The sequence below is a fragment of the Caloenas nicobarica genome, chromosome 3 (assembly GCF_036013445.1).
Source record: "Caloenas nicobarica isolate bCalNic1 chromosome 3, bCalNic1.hap1, whole genome shotgun sequence".
Classification (NCBI taxonomy): domain Eukaryota; kingdom Metazoa; phylum Chordata; class Aves; order Columbiformes; family Columbidae; genus Caloenas; species Caloenas nicobarica.
Window position 1 is genome coordinate 53,058,712 of NC_088247.1, and position 19,272 is coordinate 53,077,983.

General features: G+C 35.8%; 1 protein-coding gene across 5 annotated transcripts in view; it reads right to left on the minus strand.

Annotated features, from left to right (window-relative positions):
* Positions 1–2,102: 2,102 nt before the first annotated feature.
* The window catches only part of FAM184A (family with sequence similarity 184 member A), a 75,530-nt gene continuing 58,360 nt past the window's right edge, over positions 2,103–19,272 (minus strand). For 2 of the 5 annotated variants that reach the window (XM_065631021.1, XM_065631020.1), the window contains 9 exons: positions 17,934–18,146; positions 16,637–16,790; positions 16,112–16,239; positions 13,719–13,903; positions 13,083–13,229; positions 9,960–10,077; positions 9,149–9,253; positions 5,531–5,733; positions 2,103–3,806 (listed from right to left, as the gene is read on the minus strand). In XM_065631021.1, coding sequence (XP_065487093.1) covers positions 3,725–3,806; positions 5,531–5,733; positions 9,149–9,253; positions 9,960–10,077; positions 13,083–13,229; positions 13,719–13,903; positions 16,112–16,239; positions 16,637–16,790; positions 17,934–18,146 — 1,335 coding nt within the window. In that variant the 3' untranslated portion in view covers positions 2,103–3,724. The remainder of the gene's footprint in view (positions 3,807–5,530; positions 5,734–9,148; positions 9,254–9,959; positions 10,078–13,082; positions 13,230–13,718; positions 13,904–16,111; positions 16,240–16,636; positions 16,791–17,933; positions 18,147–19,272) is intronic. The other 3 variants (XM_065631024.1, XM_065631023.1, XM_065631025.1) reach the window with 2 other exon arrangements.

The following is a 19,272-nucleotide window of genomic DNA, read 5'->3' on the forward strand; positions in this document are numbered from 1 at the left end:
GAAATTTACCTGTGGATAGCACAAGGATCACGTAACAAAATTCACATATAACTTAAACTAAACCTTCAACAAGCGAGAGATTGCTCTGACATGGTGAACAGGTCTGATTTCTGATATGATGACTGAAGTCTCCTTATATTCATTAGGAATTCCTCATGTCCTATAGTTTTTAAATAGAGTTTCAGAGTAAAACTAAAACTGGAAAAATGAATGACTGTTATTCAAAAACTAATATTTGAATTTTCTAGCTATAGTTACTGGGATAGTGTGTTTGTTAACAATTTAAAGAAAGGACCCCAGCTTTTTCAGCTGGCACACCAGAAAGGCAAGTGCTCCAACATGGAATATGGCTCAGAATCCGTCTGCGTTCAGTTACAGCAATGGAAGCGTTTTTCCTAAAAGAGACTACTGCTTTCAGTTTTGAAGTACATCAAGAGTGAAAAAATTATATACTGTTTTAAGAATGAAAACAAAGATTCTTATGGTGTTATACAAAGCCTTTAGGTATAGCCTAAAAAAACCCCACCTAAATATTTTATATTCTCCAGTTTTATAATACGTAGACATTCTTACTCTTTAAACTGATCAAAGATTACAAATCTAAGACATTTAATTCTAATTTAAACATGCACACATTAAATGTAGAACTACTCAAACCAGTTAGAAAATAATGGGTTTTTTTCTTCCAAAATAACAGATGAGAGAAACAAAAGTGAAAACTTATTTAGACTGAATTAAAGTGTTAGAAATTTTATACTATCGACCCACGTAATTTATTGCCAGTACTTCTTATAGGACTAATATTTTCGTTGAAGTCTCAGGTAAATACAACACATGTGCTAAAGTAACTGAAAAACTGCAAAAGGAAGGAGTCAATCTGACACAGGGATTTCTGTGTTGGCACTGATTGCAGCTTGGTTTTCAATTGTCTTTGGGCCTTTTTTTTCCCCATTTATACCCTCTAGGTACGATTCCCTGCTCAAGAAAAAAAAGCTCTGTGGTTCTCAAGGCAAAGTTCTTCCCTGTGCTATGAGATAGTGTCAGACAGGTCAGCTTGAGCAGTTTTCTGCTAACCTGGAAGATTCACTGGCATTCAAACCCTTATCAGAGAAGCCAATGGAACAATCCAGACTGAAGGGGCAAACCTGGCCTTAAGGCTGATTATTATGATGACCTTCTGGAGAAAGGTGGGATTTGTCTGTATTTTGCCCCTGTATCAAGTATAGCCTCTTACTTCCTTCTTCCATAGGAAAACACAATAAGGATTAAAATATTACATTCTGTATTGTTTGCTCTTTGACTTTTTATTGTTCTTTCTGAATAAAACTGAAGGGTTGAGGGAAGTAGTTATACTAAGTGCTGATAATGAGCTTTAATGTGTCAGAGTGCAGAGGGAGAGCTCCTGAGAGCCAAAACATTTTCCCACCATTGTAAATAATACTGTGCAACTGGTTCTGTACCCCCTTACTTGGAGTTGTCTGTTGAGCCAGGACAGGCAGCGTGCATGTCTGAGCAGAGATTTTGCAGAATTCTCTACACAACTGGCCTCATGAATATGTGCACTTTTAGCTTTTTCCAGAATACCAGATACTGCAAAGATCAGGAACACAATGAGATTGTGATAACACGAATTCCTGTATTAATCCCAAATTTGTATTCTTTTAGGAATACATTTTACAGTGTTCTCCATGCCATTTGGTACAAAATAAGTTTTTTACTAGTTTCTGCAGGTCGGTTTTGGGTTTCATTTTGTTTGGTTGGTTTTTGTTTTTACAAGACTGATTCAGTGGTGGAACAGCTGCTGACTGTGGCAGACATGGTAACTGAGTGCTCCTTAACTTTCTTCTCCCTTCAGAAACACAACTGCCTACTAGCAAAAAACCAATGGGCACACCTTTTACTGAATAGATCAAGTAAATGCAGATATCATAATCTTTGGATTACTGTTCAGTTATTAACTCCATATGTAAAAATGTACAAATGAAATGGAGGATGGGAGAAAAAGGCCGAGCCCTTGCAAAGCACACAAGAAAAAAATACACAACGCTTGCTTCAGAACATTATAATAAAATGAGCTAATGTATTTTATTTTGGGTAACAGCCAAGAAATCTGACATTTTGCCCAGTATGCTTTCTTCTAAAATTAAAAAGTTGCATATACCTACAGTTGAGTCCAACAGCTACAGAAAATCTGCTGTATACATGTTTAATCCATGGCAGCATCACCAGAATACAGCTTTCAGTGGAGTCTTCCAGCTCAATTCTAAGAAGTTTTTAAATCTGCATTTAGAAGATTTCTTATTGTTTATATGAAAACATACAAATTTTTCATTTATACATATACTACATATAAAACTCATTGTAATAAGGGTATTTACCTTTGTGGATATAGAGAAAAAAGATGTAGTTAGGGCTTCAGATGAAATATTAAAGTTCAAGACTTTTGTATCTGCTAATGAAACCTTATTCAAATAACTCAAAGATAGATAAGAGATTCAGCTTAAAAATACATTCATAAAACAAAGAGACAATTTTCTCCCTGAGACTACCAGTGTAAGTTACTTTGTGGTAATCTTTGAATGAAAAAATATAAAAAAGACAATAAGCTCTATTTTTCTATATGCTGCAATAATTTCTTGAACAACACTGGCATCATAAAAGGTGTCGATTGGAGAATCATGCTCACTAGCTGAAAAAACATTTTCATATATCGGTTTAAGAAGAAAAAAAACCTTTAATATAGACAAGGGACGGTAATTAAGTTTTAATGGAAGATCAGTATCTGTAGTATGTATAAATGGGAAAAAGTTGGGTGGTTGTAGTTTTTTGCTGGTGGTGGTGGTGGTTGGGTTTTTTTGTTTGTGGGTTTTTCTTTTTTCAGACATTAATTTTATCCAAAGCAGGACCATATGCTCAAAATGTAGGTTCTTGATTTATGCAGAGATACTTAGTACTGTATTCTAAATATTTCAAGCAGGTTTTTGTTAATAAAAGAAATACATTACTTGTAGCAACAGTTTCTGCTTAAATTCAATAACATGTTTGATTATAACATATATAGATGGCAAAGTCTCATGAACAACAGGTAAGGAGTCAACCCCTCGACAATGAACAATCGTGGTTTGTGGCTTTTTTTCATCCTCTTGTCAAAATCAGTCTGCTCTGAAGGCCAGCAGCTACGCTAGCTGTGATTTATTTCACATTCTTCCTTTTAAATGTTAGAAAGAGACAGTTTTTAAATGGCTGCAAAGTAACAGAATAGAATTCGGATGCATTAGACATATCCTGCTCAAATTGCAGAGTGAGAGAGATATATATGCTTTTTCCTTTTACAATTGAATTGTATTTATGGTAACCATGCAGTTATGTTATTCTGGGGGTAAAAGCCTCACCTGAAAGCAAAGAAAACACATTTATAGGAAAAAGAGGGAAAGCATTATGTTTGTTCTACCAAAATTTATTATGTAGTAATTACAAAGTTTAAAGATTCTTCCATTTTAAATAAAAATAATAGTTATAATTCCACACATTATATAGTATCATGTCAAGTGATTCCAACAAATATAACATGAAATACAGTGCAGTTTCAAATCAGAAAGACAAATACTTTCTCATTCACAGTGTTTGACAAATTACGGGAAAGCTTGTTCACATGAGGGTTTACTTAAGGTCATGCTCTTATAGACAGTCCACATCACGCTGTGCCACAAAAACAAATCAGCTCTCAGAACGTGAAGTACCGGGCAAACCACTCCTGGCGTTGGGGGTCTGGTGAAGCCACTGGTGAAGCGTCAGTCTGAGGAGGGCTAAATTCACAGAAAGAAAAAAAGAAAAATTATCCCACAACTACACAAAAAGTCCATATCTTAGGAGAAAAAGAAAAATCACAGAGAATATTCGGTAAAGAACAGCATCTGTTTTTCCATGGATTAACTATCAGTGTGCCTCAGGACGTGATTTAATGTCTCCCTATAGAACCTGTGATCATCCACTCCATTGGAGAGCATCAGCAGCACGGACACGGCAGTTCAGAAGCCACGTAACAGGGTGGGCAAATAGTATTTTGGAAAACCTAATTTAAAATCTCATTAACAGCCGTAGGTTTTCAGGAAGAATAAAAAGGTTTTCTTGGAAAAGTGTGACTGTAGCAGGTCCTCTTTTAGCATCCTTTTCCTGTGGTAAAGGTAATTTTCAAAAATATGATGCGAGCATCATATTTGTGACATGTGCTCACAAAGACTAATTGGCAACTGAACACTGATCACAAATATCACTTGCATTATTGTTCATGCACACATTTAAAATATGCTAATATACTAGGAAAAAAAGAAACTGCTGCACTGCAAACAAGATTTGTTTCCCCCTCAAACAATTAAAATTCTCACAAAGGGAGCAAGAGAGAATACTAAAATCTAATTTAAATTTAATTAAACAATTAAGCTCCTTTATCAATAAAAATCAGTAATAATCGCTACTGTATGACTGGATAATACAGAGCACAAAACCATTTGGAATGGAAACTCTGGCGTCACAGTCCATGAGTTCATGCACATGCACGTTATAGATACCCGAGGACACTCATGCACATCACATGCAAGGGAAAAATAAGCAACAGTATTTTTTTTCTAAAAAGATTGTTTTCGTAAAATAGGCTGTTTTCCCATCTCTACTTTAGATCCTATTATTTGTTTCCTTTTATAATGAGTAGTTGCTAGGTATGCGGTCTTTCACACATTAAACCACAAGAGAGAGTAAACAACCAACTGTGGAATTGGTAATCACATGCTGCTTTAAGTTTCCAACTTAGACGTAAGAGATCAGCACCTGCTAAATACAGAGCACAGCACTTCAGTGCATTTAATATGTAGGCACATAAAGCCAAAAGATTAAAATCCTGCCTCTAAAATGCCATTTTAAAGTTATTCGATTCACAGTATTAATTTGTGAGAGAATTACTTGAGACTTTAATGCTGGTTTTGGTTACTGGACACACAGCACTAAGCAGCCAAGTGTACACATTGCCTGTTGCGGTTGGAGGGGAACTCCTATGAAACAACGTGGTGTAAGTGAGGAAAGGGGAAACATGAAACATTCACGTAGCACAGAAAATAGTTTTCTTACATAAAAAAACATTATCACGTAATACTGAATAAAAGAAATTCTGTGCTAGTATCAATTCCTAAATGACAATCAGTAAATAACACAAACATTTAAAACAATTGTTCATATTTGTAAACAATTGGAAGCACATGAATTCTGTTAAAGTATCTAAAGAAGTTTTCAAAGTTCAAGACTTATGAAGAAGTGAGAGAATACTTCACATTTCAACAAGGTCTACATTAAAAAGGAATACTATAAAGAGGTTACAAATATAATGTAAAAATTAAAAATGCTGTAAGAGTACTTGTACCTCTGAAAGGTTCGTGAAGCGAGTGGGATTCAGCTCAATAGGAATGCAAAATTTTCCTGAGTTAAGCAAAAAAAAGAAAAAAGAAAAAGAAAAAAAAAAGCTTGGTGAGGCAGTGCTCACCTCAAAAACGTCTTGGGCTCTTTAGGTGGCACTGGCTGTGGCAGTGGCTTGCTGCTGTTGAACTCAATATCGTGGATGGGTGAGTTAGGAATGGGGTCCAGGCGGTTGGGATGTCCATTGCCCACCACTCCGCTAGATTCCAGAGCACTTAGATTGGGGACACTCACAAACCTGTTTGTTGATTTATCGTTCTTCTTCTTTTGCTGCATTAAAAATAACAAATGTGAGGAATTGGCTTCTTGCACCAGGACAGATGAGGAAATTTGCAAATTTAAAAGTTGTATCGATGGCTGGTTTGGGGTTTTTTTGAAGGAGAGCAATTGGGCCAGATTGTTCTGTTTTCTTTTTCGATTGTAGTTTTACTATTTACTTTGACCAGAACCAAACACTACAAATTTTTGCAGAAAAATCAAATTTCTAATCGAGATGATTCAGTTCCCAAGACTTAATGTAATACTCAATGAATATATAATATGAAATCTTCCAATGTAACAATTTGCTCTAAGACATTGGAGATAGGAAGTTTTCCATTAAATTGTCATTTAGTCTGTTAAACTTTCCTGTTTTCTTAATCTTTTCTCGACATCAGTGAAACAGCTCTGCTGTCAAATGTAACTACCGCAAATTTCAGTGATGAAAAAAGAAAATCTCTCCCACAGGTTTCACCCCATCACTGAGGCACATTTTGGTAACTGGAACATGGAACCCAGAAAAGCAGCTACATTTCTTTAAAAGCAATGACACCCTCATAGCTAGCAGGCATTATAGCAATACTGCTAAAGAGAAAAAGATTATTGTGTAGGAGTTCATTTTCTTGCATGAGGAAGAGGCCATGCTCCCAGTGCTAATACAGCTGCCACTTGTAGACACCAGATGGCACAAATGAACATTTTTCTTTTCATAATACTCCTTATACTCCTACTGATAGTATTTCAAGGGACTCAAAATACTGAAGAATTCTCTTTTTATATCACTATTTTACTCTCTATAATACATCATACAAAGGGACCGGTATTTATCCTCTCTACTTTTATAGAAGGATATTTAAATAATGCTATAGCTTTTTAGAAATGGCTGTGTGCCAGCATGCCATGTGTATTTTCTGACTTCTATCAAATATTCCATGTCCACAATAAAATATTAATGTTGAAAAAGCCTAATTTCCAAAAATAGGATTTTTGAATGAATGGATTCATTTATTCTCGTGAATTATATATTATTTGAATATATAATAAATACTTTAATTCAATTACCCTAACAAAGCAGCTAGGAGAAAAACCCCTTAAGGGCTTATGAACTACACAAATTTGAACTAAACAAAATGAAAGACAAGTGGAATCTCATGTTCTTTCTATATAATATTTTCCAGCAGAATTCCACCTGAAAGAGAATAGCTGCTCTATTCAAGGGTGGGCATGAGTTCAAACGGAGACAGAGTCCTATCACTTGGTTGTACTTTCTTCTCTTTAGCTCTCTGCTGCTTTGGCCTGACCTCTCCAGGGCTGGCAGATGCAAATGCTACTAATTGTAGCCACACTGGTGGATGTGTTTGTCAAAATACAATTTAAAAACTCCAACAATTGAACAGAAAGCTATAACAGAAAAAAGGTTTAAGCATCACAGTGAAAGATCATTAGCTGCAAAAGATTAAACTAAGATTGTCCCATGCACTTTCCTCCTTCTGTCATAGCTGAAGAAGCAAGAAGTAACATTTTGGTGGAAAAAAAGAGTTTGGTAAAAGTAACCAGCTGTATGTAAAATACATCTGCAAGGTAATATACACTGTAATGAAAACTGTGTGTTAAACACACTGTAGTTAAATCTGTGTGCTTCATGGGTGACTCATTTCTGGAAAGTGTGTATTATTACTGCAGTTTGTACCTTATGCTCTTTAAAACAATCTATGCTTCTGAAGCAGTCAAATCTGGAATGACAAATTTGTGTGTATTGTTTCCATGAAATTCATGCAAAGTATTAAGAAACTTCAGATGTAACAATATGATACTAAACAGATCCATTGCATGAATTAGAGAAGCTGTAATAAATACTGCAATGGTTGTAATTTTGCATTAATATGCAAAGATCGTAGTAACTCAAATTCTGTCTTTTTCTGACAAAAAAGAAAAGAGAATGAGACTTTCAGTTTCTTTGTAATTCATTCTCTAATAACACAGTACGTGCTCTGACAAAGTAAAGTAACACAGTCCACAACTCATGAAATGAGAGATCAAAATGTTCTGGCATACAAGACGGTTTTAAAGTCTAAACAGTTTTACGTGATAGAAGTATATTATAAAAATATATGAATTATCACTTTGGAAATCTGATGTTGAAGTACTTTTCCCAAACACTTCAGATTTCACACAAAAACACAAGCTTATATACTTGATGGTTACATTTCACATCTTTAAAAGCGAGTAGGTCAGACAAACTTGCACAATTTTCAAACCACCTTTATCACATAAAAACAAATAATTCAAATTGTATGTGGCAGTCCTGGTATCGTCTCTCCTTGGCCCAAACTAAGTTCTTTCATGCAGTTATGCATAAAAGTTAGGCATCTGCAGATAAGGTTGTGAGAGCTGCTGGGCTCCTGAAAAACATAGGAGAATATTGACTATTTGCGGCTGAGTTTGTGCAAAAGTGGGAAATATGCTGATCTGATGTGAAACTACAATAAGGCCAGCTAAATAACAACATCCTGATCTCTAATAACGGAGCCAAACCTCCTTTTAAATAATGGAGCCTGAACCTTCATCACTGAAGCTCTTGGGCATCTGAGCTGCTCCTGTTGTGCCACTTGGGTCACCCTCTGCTTCAGAACCTTCCTGAGTTCTTCTGCCTCTACAGCTGGGACAAACCGCCTCCCCTTCCATGCAGGTGAAATAACCTACAGGTTATCACAAGGAGGAAGGAAATGTCAGAGGACTCATTCTTTCTCCCAAAGTGGTGAAAAGAAACAGAATTCAGGTACCCTCCTGCAAGCTATTCCAGTTCCTCGTGAAGGAACGCTGCTGGCATTGGAAGTGCCAGGGAGCCTACTTGGCCTGCCTGTGCAGTGCCCTTCGCTGGCTGCTCTTCAGCAGGACGGAGACAACTAGGCAAGGTTGCTGCTGAACTGTTTTCACTCGTATAGGCAGTGAGAATAACTGAGAACTAACTTCTGTCTCCTGCTGCCCCTGCAGCCCATACCTGGTTTGTCCCTCCAGCTCTCCAGTGTCACTCTATCTCCATTCAGACTCATTCTGTGCCCTTCTCATACTCTTCTCCTTCCCCTTATTACCCTTATTCCCTTCTGCTGGTGTCCCCTCTCCCTCTATCTTTCTAATGGTCTTGATTTCGCAGTTTTGTGATTAGGAACTGCGTTTCATGTCATACATGTCTAACAAACCAGGGCAACAGTATCAGTGGATCTCTCAACAACACAGAAGAAACAAACCTACACAAAAATAAGTAGAGACAAATGGAAAACTATGTTCCTTGTTTTGAACATGTCTTTTGAAAGTGAAATATGTATACACACAGGCACACACACACACATATATTTCCTTCTTTTTACTGTATCCTAAGTTTAGATTTCTTTTCCTTCACTTTAGCAATGAAGTCCATGGAACATACCTTCACCAATGGATTAATAACACCAACATTAGGGCTCGCTTTAAACATTTTGTTGTAGTTAGTCTCCCTGTTAACTAGCTCCAGCTGATAGAACTTTTTGTCCTCCTAAAAAGAAGAACAAATAGAAACTTCTTTTTATGCATTTTCAATCAGTTACTGGCCAAATCTGCCTATAAAATGATCTCAAATAAATGTTTTTAAAGAAACTGGTAATTCTAAAAACTACCTTTCATATTTAATGTTTTATATGTTTTTATATGTAAATACTAAATAATTTCTATTCATACAGTTCTGTTGCCGTTCTATGCTCCGAGAGTGGGCACAGACTAATGGATTATGCAGTGGGAAAGACTCAGTGTGGTTAACTTTCAATCTCTGATTCATTTGAGTTTCCTCATTCCTTCTTGCTTTTGAATCAGGATCTAAACAGATTAATTTGAGTCAGGGTGTTTGCTCTGAATTTGGGAAGCTCAGTGGAACAGGAAACAAGTCTTAGAAACCCTCACAGAAGAGAATATATCTTACATGGCTTACATGGCTGCCTTACTCCAGGACTGGAGATAGGAGATGTCTGATCAAAGTCATATGGAAATATTTATTGTAATAGTGTATTATGCTTGATTGTGCAAAACTCTCTGTATCTAATTAGTTTTACTTTTATGAGTCATTGGAACCACAGAAATAATGTGCTAAAGAATAGGAATAACATGCTAGCAGGATTGTTTCTTCAAATGCATTTCAAACACTGAATTAATCATATTAACTTTTTTATCTGTCAAGACATTAAACCAAGAGAGCATAAAATTCTTACAATCAATTTCTTTATGAGTTGGTCCCGCTCTGCAATTAGATCTTTCAGTTCTGAGATAAGCTGCAAGTCTTCTGGTCTTGATTCTCTGTTTTTGTATTTTTCTTCCATTTCTTCTAAACTTTATAGGAAAGAAGAACACGCCCTTTAGCCTGATCCAGTGTTAAATGACGAGTCGATAGTCACATCTTTGATCAGTACAAAAGAGATATCAGGAAATAAAAACAGAAAACTACTTCCTTATCACTGTGAAGTACATTAATTTCTATGTTATCATTCAGCTAGTTAAAAAAAAAAAAAAAAAAAAAAATCAACAACAACCACCGTAACCTTTGCTCCAGTAACTAATAATCTGGGCAAAATTCTAAAAACTTAACACTGCAGTGCATGCAGTACTGAGTGTTTGGAAAAAAGGCCTCTTGGAAGACAGACTGAAAATAAGGCGTCCAAAACTGTAACGTGGACAGGAGAATTACAGAAGACACAGCTAAGATTCATTTTTAGGTAAAATATAGGGACTACCTTGCATTATATTTAATATTAACTTAAATTTTAAAAGCTGGCAATTGACTTTCTTGATTAGGAAAACAAACAGTATAATTTTTCTTTTTATAGATGACTACTCTGAAGAGATACACGCTTGTGGTCTGGAGAAACTGGATAGAGACAGACAAGGCTGGCACCGTCTTCCTCAGTTCATGTGGAACATACTGGGACAAAGATTTCCAAGAACACTGAAGACTAATAGGGAACTAATTCCTCTCCAGAAAAGCAACTTAGTACCATTAGAGATGAAATAAAGGAATGAGCTGCAAAATAAAAGCAATAACACTTGGATATTAGGATATCTGGATTAAGAGAAATGTAACAATTGATAAACATTTGAAAAAAAAAAATAGAAGGAAATCTGAAATGCCTGGTGGGAAAGCATTAAAGGAGAGAAGTGAAATAAGCCAACTGAGAGAGGAATTGTACGAGTAACTGCATAAATATTCTTGTTTCTTCTTAAGGAACAAGTTTTGAAGACACAATAAATTCAAATGAATGTGTCTCTGAAACATAATGCTCATGATGCTAAACATTGTTCTAAAGGAAACTACTTAAATACTTGTCTCACATATTCAGCCCTCACGTAGATTAGTGAACCAAATTTCAGAACAGATTCAGGAAATTTAAATAAACTGAGTGAAAAAAAAAATCTTAAAATATTCCCAAATAAATCCTGAGAAAAATCTATGAATTTAAGGTGTCTAAGTCAGCTGAAACTTAATTCCACAAGACACCTGGAAGTAGACAGTTTCTTCACTTTAAATAAACCTTTTCCCTTCAGAAACCGCTATGTGATTTTTACTTTTGAGTTCCATCTGAAAAAACAGTTCATATTAAATTATATTTATAACCTTCAAATAACCCGTACATAATCTGAGATTACATAATATATCTAGAGAAAACATTATGAATACGAACAATATGGCTTCTTATTTGCAGAAAAGACACTTGATTCAGCAGAACAGAAATATGCTCAGTTGGCTTAATTTTTGTGTACACATTTTATGCTAGGTTAAGCTACTGTATACACATCCCCAGAGTACAGTATATAGTTACACACAGCTGTACTTTCAGATTTTTTTTTTGCTAATTTTATTTTCAGATAAGTTCAGAGCCTGTTTTTTTTCCGTGTTTCAAAGAGATACTATGTAATTTAAAGACTCTACTTGTAGAGTCTAATTAACGACACCACCTCTCAGTTACTGTAAGACAGATTCTTCATTTCATAACGGTTCACAATGCCATGCTTCAGGTGATGCTGAACCTGGAAACACTTACTTAAGAAAGTTGCATAAATCTCTTCTGGTTTGGGGGGGAGGGAGGGTTTGTGTTTTTCTAGGGGGGCAGTTACATAGGTTCCTCTTTTGACAGGTCCTCATTTCAGTGTAAGTAGAGAGAGATTACACTCTGAAAGCCAGGTCAGGGCACCCTGGATAATGTTTGCTGTCTTTAGGCCAGTGTCTGCTTCCTCATAGCTGTAAGCTGAGCAAGAACCAGGAGTAGGGAACAAACTAAATTCAGAAAATTTCAGGACACTGAAAACCAAACAACTTCATGTCGGGAGGAGTTAGGGTAAGCATGTTCCAAAACCTAGTTCTAGTGGCTGCTCATAGGCGCGTTTCTCAAACAAGATAAATGCAGCGAACAGGAGATAGCTCACACCAAACTTACTCAATGGTAAGTTACCACATTTATCAGGGCACAAGGGTGTGCGCGTTAACAATGACAAGGGAGTAAGAACTAGAATTTTCTAGTCATCTTATTTGAAGACAATTTCTGATCTCTCATTATGAAGAAATAATCAGATGCATTTGGGCATTATTGCCCATTTTTAATTGATATTTAAAGTTTTCTACTATATACTTAGAAGCATTTTTTTTCTCTGCCCTAAATCTTTTGTGCTGCAAACACAAATCCCCCAGGGACGACTTTCTGTCAGGAAGCCCTCAATGGGCTGTGAAACCTCAGCCAGAAACTCTGATCAAATCGGTTACCTCACAGACGGAGATAAAGAACAAAGGACATGGAAAACAGGAGAACACTGGCTGGATGACACAGGACTCATACTGCTTCTGCCCAGAGGTGGTCTAACCCCAGGTGGCATTTTGACTTGGAGGCACTCTACATATTCTGTTATTGTTATGCTCATATAATCCATTTCAGACACTAATTTGCCTTACGTTTGCACCACTCATGTGCTGTAATCAGACTACTACATCACTAATCTCGTACTGTTTATAAACTTGCTGAAGAAACTCGTGTTCTCAAAAAAGATGTATTAATGTTTGAGAAAAAACATCTAAAATAATGTTTTCTCCAGTTTTCTAAGAACTGCACAGATTTAATATCTTTCCTACTTTGAATTTTTTCGGTCTCAAATCCCTAACAATTTCTCTCACTAAATTCCTCTAAAGCTTATAGAATTGTGCTGCCTAAAGAATGCAAGATTAGGCCCCATACTCGATTGAGGTTTTTGCACAGCTGCATCTCTGCAATATCTTCAGCAACTTATGGACACCAGAATAAACTATTCACTCAAACGCAGCTACATACAGACTTTAATGCAACAAAACTTACGAAATTTGTAAAGCTGAATTAATTTCCTTGAGCAGCTCTTGGGTCTTATTAAAATCTGCCAGCATGCTTTGTTTCTCTCTGATGTGATCTGCTGTCAAGACATCCAGCTCTTTCTCATGTTTCTTGCTTAAATCTTGCTCATGCATCCTGTTTAATTTATTTTTTGTTAAAAAAAGAGTTATTCTAAAAATCAGACTCGTTTGTTCATCATGATTTTCTGCTATGTTTCTAATGGCTTTTACACAATATCAGACAACACAGAAGGAATTACTGATTCATCAAAACCCACTACTTACTGTCCTCCAATCTTCTAGCTTATTTCATGGAAAATGCATCTCCTTTAATGCTTTTTTACATAAACAAACATAATGAATTAAAAAGAAAAAAATAAAAACCAACACTTGAGCGGACTATCACTAAAATGTGCCAAAATTTATCACTGAAATGCAGCTTAAGTGTATGGTAATATTCACTAACTTCAGTCGTAATGGGCATAACTTTTTCTAAAGAAGACTAAACAATATACTACAACACTTGATTAAGAGGATAAATTAAAAGCTGCAAATGGTAAAATTTCTTAAGTAAAACTATGCATGAAATAACACACATTTGAGTTTAGAGTGGAAAAATTCATACCTTATCTGTTGGTTGGATTCACTGCGTATTCTAAGAACTTCTTTCCCTTTAAACTCTAATTCCTTGGTCAATGCACTTATATTTTCATGAAGATGCAGAATCTCTTTGTCCAGTTCAGCTATATGATGGTCTCGGTGTCTCAATTCATCTTGTAGATCTGATATTCGGCATAAAAATTCTTTCTCCTATGATATAAGTAGCAGCAACAAAAAATATTTTAAATAGACTTGTCTCTCAGAAGAACAATATTTGCTTTTGGAAAAAAACAGCTCAGCAGAACTATCCATTCAACAGAAATTGTTTTCAGTTTTGGATGCTGACACAAATTATAATTAAAACTGAGGTGGTTTTTAATTGTGGAGAAGTACAAATAAAGAAGAAATAAGAGTTATGTAACAAACAACTTCCATGTGTGAAAAAATTTAAAACCTGTCATTGTCATTGCCTGTTAAAGTTTGTAAAGTTCAACACATTTTCCTTTTGCCCACACATACAAGGAAACACCAGATACCGCCAAGAACCAGGGGCTGGGCATTTAGCATTTTCTACCTCTTCAGCATATAATATAAAGAAACTGTTTTTCTCTTTACAACCCCACAAAATGGGACGAAATACCTCAAGATGTATGACCTGCATCAACGAATGCTATCATTCAGAAATCTCCTATCTTATGTATATATAAATATGAGTCATAAATATGTCACAGCAGAATACATGCTAAATACTTTATATATTAATATTGTGCCTAGTAAATCAATAAAAGTCATTCTTTTCATGTAAGAAATTCCAATGAAGTCAACACCTGGGAAACTCATCTGGAACCCATCCCAATGGTTTTGATAATGACCCTCCTTGGTTTGGAAAAAGTCTGTAATAAAATTAATCTTTTTCAGAGTTTTTAATTTCCATCCATTCGACTTCTTACAGTTTCATAGTAATTTATGACCATATATTTTGCACAGATAGAAAATCAGCAGTATTTCAAAGTAGTTTTATGTATAATTGTGTTTTGTGCCTTCATGCATCCAGGAAATGCAAATCTATCCTAATGCACAGATTTTATAGTACATCTTTAGAAACAGACCATAGCAAGGTAGAGAGTTATTTGTAAAGATTCTATTAAAGTTATTAGAAAAAGCAGTGGAAAATTTTTATCCATATATGTAAATATTTCAAAAAGTAGCTCAGACCTCTCTGCATCCAGTTCCACTCTGATCCTGTGAACTGATGAGCATTCTAACCCAGGAAAACACAATTGCTTTGCCCTCAGTACAACTACAGCTCATGCTTAGCACATCATTGTACTGAGGCCAAAAGTACATGGCATTTGCTTGGATCAAACACTTGCACTTGTATTTTTAACTTTTTTTTCCTGATGTCCCCTTTAGGTGTCTCACTTTATGCTTAAACAACACAGGACTGAAACTACATCCTCCTAAATCCTGCATGTTGTTGTCCACTGCTGACAGCACCACATTTTTGCCTCTAGTGTTGACACTTTCCAATCAGCAAGGAAGTGAAAAAGGGCTTATCTTTGAGTGTCTCTGATTTTGTGTAGAGGCCATATCCAACTAAACCTGTTTCCTCTCTTAATACATTTCTAAAACCACTCCACCTCCTTTCTGCTGGACTATCAGTAAATCAATTCTGAAAAGTCTACTGCATAGGCAAATCAAGAAGTAATTTTTCAGTCCTGTTATTTCCAGGAGTCTGGCTTCCTTTCAATAGAGAACAAGCTTTGAATTTTTAGTTACTACCGGAAAAACTGATTGTGTATAAAGTGAAAACTGAACGAATTAGTTTGCTGCTGAAAGCAAAAGTAGTCCATACTGGCTTTGGGGGTTTGGTTTAGGGGGTTTTAGTTTCGGATGTGTTTTTTTAAGAATTGCAAGCTGTTACATCATCATCTCTGCTTTCTTTAGATTCTGATTTATCTTTTCAAATTTGACTCCTGAAAACAAAAGATACTAAACTACCTCTTAAGTTTGAAGCAATCACTTGGTTTTAAGCAACCACTTCTTCACCATACTACTTAGGCTTCAGAGAGAAACAGCTTTTTCCTTTTTAAGTCCTACTGGCAGCTGAGGACAAGTAGAATTTTGCGAGAATTGGTGCTTTCCTCCCATGGCAAGCCAGCGTGCTCCCAGACAGCTGCACAATTCTGAGAGGAAACTGCCCAATGTGGGAGCCTTTACCAGGCTACAAATGCAGCTTGTTGAAGAAAAAGCTAAGCAAGGACATTTAGGTAAACCAGCAGAGATGCATTATCTGCTGGTGTGGGCTGACTTGGAAGGATTACGTGTTTGTTGTTCACAACAGTTCTTGCCTCCAGCTAAGAGAAAACAAACATTGATGATGCAATTTTACAGTCAGCTGCCGGCAGCGCTGCCTACCTGTCGCCTGCCAAGTTCTATGCTTCTTTCCAGCTCCATTTTGGCAGCCACCAGTTCTTGTTGATGGTTGTGCCTTAGCTGGTCGATTGCTGCTGCATGTTGGTGATTTAGCTCCGAGCGCAAGGAAGCTGGTTACCGTGAACAAAAAGAAAAGTTTGTTTTGCCAATGTTTACATTAATTAACAATAACAGTCCAGCTCTGTCAAGTACCACTGCTTACCTAACACACACTGTTTACATCAGCTAAGCAACTGTCCCGTCATTCTATTCCTGTTACTTTCTGAAATATTCTCCACCATGAAACTTGGTCCTTTACTCTTTCCAAAAAAACTTCAGGGTAAGATTTTTCAAAAGTGAACAGTTTGGGCTTACCTGTTAAAGCACATACTGACTTTAAGAGGAACAATTAGGGCAACATTCAGTGACTCTGAGACAGACTACAGTGTTATAATACACACACATAAATATATGTGCACGTATATTTATATGAGCAGAAATAATGTTGCAAACTTGAAAATAGTATACCTAACATAGCTTTTCCTTCATCCTCCAGCTCAAATCGTAGAGTCTGAAGTTCCTGTTCCATCTCCAATTTGAAACCTTCCATGGCTTGTTTATGTGTTTCTTTTAGTGCATGAAGTTCTTCTGAGTGCTTCTGTTGTAAACGTTCCTCTAATTCCTATGAAATCCAAATTGACAAAATTTATTCTATACCAGCTTAGGGAATTTATGAAATATTAAACAATAAACAACTGGCAACAAAAGCAGGCATTGGCATGCCCTAGAATTATTAAAAATGCACTAATATTGCTCATATTTTCTTCTCTCCATAAGTTATCCTACTACTAGATTTCTTACTTTCAGTGGCTGATGGTTATCAAGATTACCTGTGCACAAACCCCCTGTTCTGCCCACAGTTGTAGAAGAGAAAAAAAAAAACCACCAACAATCTATGGATACATTTACAATAGCAAACAATGTGATAAGGTGCAGATCCACAGACAGGTCTAGTGTGAACACGATACACACATTTGGGGATTTTTGCTCCCAATTGACACCCGTGTTTACTCCCTGTTGAAGTATGTGAAGCATAAATGTTTCTGGTGCACAACTTCTAGTTTCATTTTGAACAAAAGGAATCCACCTTGAGTGCTCCAAGACCAGACTATGATATGAACCAAAATACATTAAGCAGGGACAATGGGAAAACTGATTGCAAAGGTACGCTCTAGATCTGAACTTAAAAACCTTAAGACACACATCCTATTAAGTACCATGCATTGCCAAAATCTCAATTTTAAAACTGGTTTAGTCAAGTTTTTTTAAAAAAGATCATGGCTATGACATTGTTCTGGACATGACAATTGTCTTGCAAGTCACAGAACATAGTTTATATAATTTTTAACATGAGGAAAATATAAAAGACATTACAAAATTAGTCAATTGACGGGAAATATCAGAAAACACATGCGAAATTAGGTAACTATAATGGAAAATACAGAGAAACCTATTCCAAATCAAAACTAGAATATAATGTTATGGAAAACAACGTCAAACTACTGTAAAGAAACGTGTGTGTTGATAATAATTCTACCTATATATATAGTGGTAGAGTCTAAAGCAAGACATCAAACAATGCCAGTATTAGAGATTATTTTATATGTGTTAATCAGATTTAATTGGATAAAAATGTTACCATAAGACATCAGCTGAAAAAGAAATTTAGTTATGGAGATACTATTCTTTACTAATTCCAACTGTGCACATTAATTGCAAAAACGGCAACATTCTTTACATACTTTGAAATTCTATATGTACATGCCTTTTGTTCTTGCTCTTTCGTTTCTTCCATGTTTTGAAAGGCAAGGATATGGGCTTCCTGAAGTGACTTATGCCTTTGTTGATGCTCCTCTTCTAATTCCTGGATCTCCTGCGTCAACCTCTGCCGCTCCTGACTGAACTGGGCTTGTAGCTGTTGCAAAGAGCTCTGAGACTGGGAAAGCTGCATCTCCAGATTCTGCTTCAGTAAGGAGATCTAACCCACAACAGAACAGCAAATATCCATTAGTCATTCGTACTAACATCAACTCTGAAAAAAACATTCAAAAGAAGAAAACGCATGAAATTTTAAAGCCAGAACATTAACTAAAAGAGAGACAAGCAATGTCATCCATCTACTGAATCCGTGATTAATATTATATCTCAGAGTTACAGTAATTACATTTAAATAGTTTCGTAGGGGTTATCACATCTGTCAGTTCATACTACAGCACTACCTATTACACAATTTTTCTTGGCCAAATTATCAAAATTTACTTATAGGTTTTGTATGAAGATCAATACAAATGACACTATCGAGGTCTGAAATCAAACACTTGATTGTTAAAATAAACTATTCTTCAGGGGAACAGCAGATGATAGGAGAGGATAGCCTGTGACATCTAGATTGCTGGATTTTTGTATCTTTTTATATGATATAGACCTATCTTACTAGTATTTTTATCATTTAAAAATAAGTGGTAACATACCACTCTATATCACAAAAAAAAAGCTACCCTTGACGGATTCCTTCCCGTCGCCTTTTTTTTTTTTTTTAGCAATCTGAGTCACAAATTCACATTTTCTTAGAAATGCCTGGTTTTACAAATGATGCTTTTCACCCAACAAGCATTTTCATACATAAGAGTACACTGTACTCCTTGAAAAAGTCCCATTTTCGTTTTATAATAACTTTTGTTCTTCACATCAAATAGCATCTTTTCAGACCAAAAATACTAAACCTGTATTCCCTTTAGAGCCAAACAAGAAAGATGTATCCTCCAATTCTGGTAACAAGATTTAACCACCACGACCACAAAAGAATTTCACTACAGTGATTCAAAGGAAGGAAAAATCAAATTTCCACATGACAAACAATTTGAATCAGTAGGATATTTTTCAAGCCTCAGAGCATTACATAAAATTGAATTATAAATGAAAGCCTGATAGTGTCATTTGATTCAGGATATCTTAAAATCAATTACAACAAATTCATAATGACATTGCACATCAATTTATTGATTTACAGAACATTAAAACCCACCACTTAACAAAAAATTAATAGCAGCGTTCCAAGGACAACTTGCAGCATGAACAATATTGTTGAACATGTGTTGTGGCTT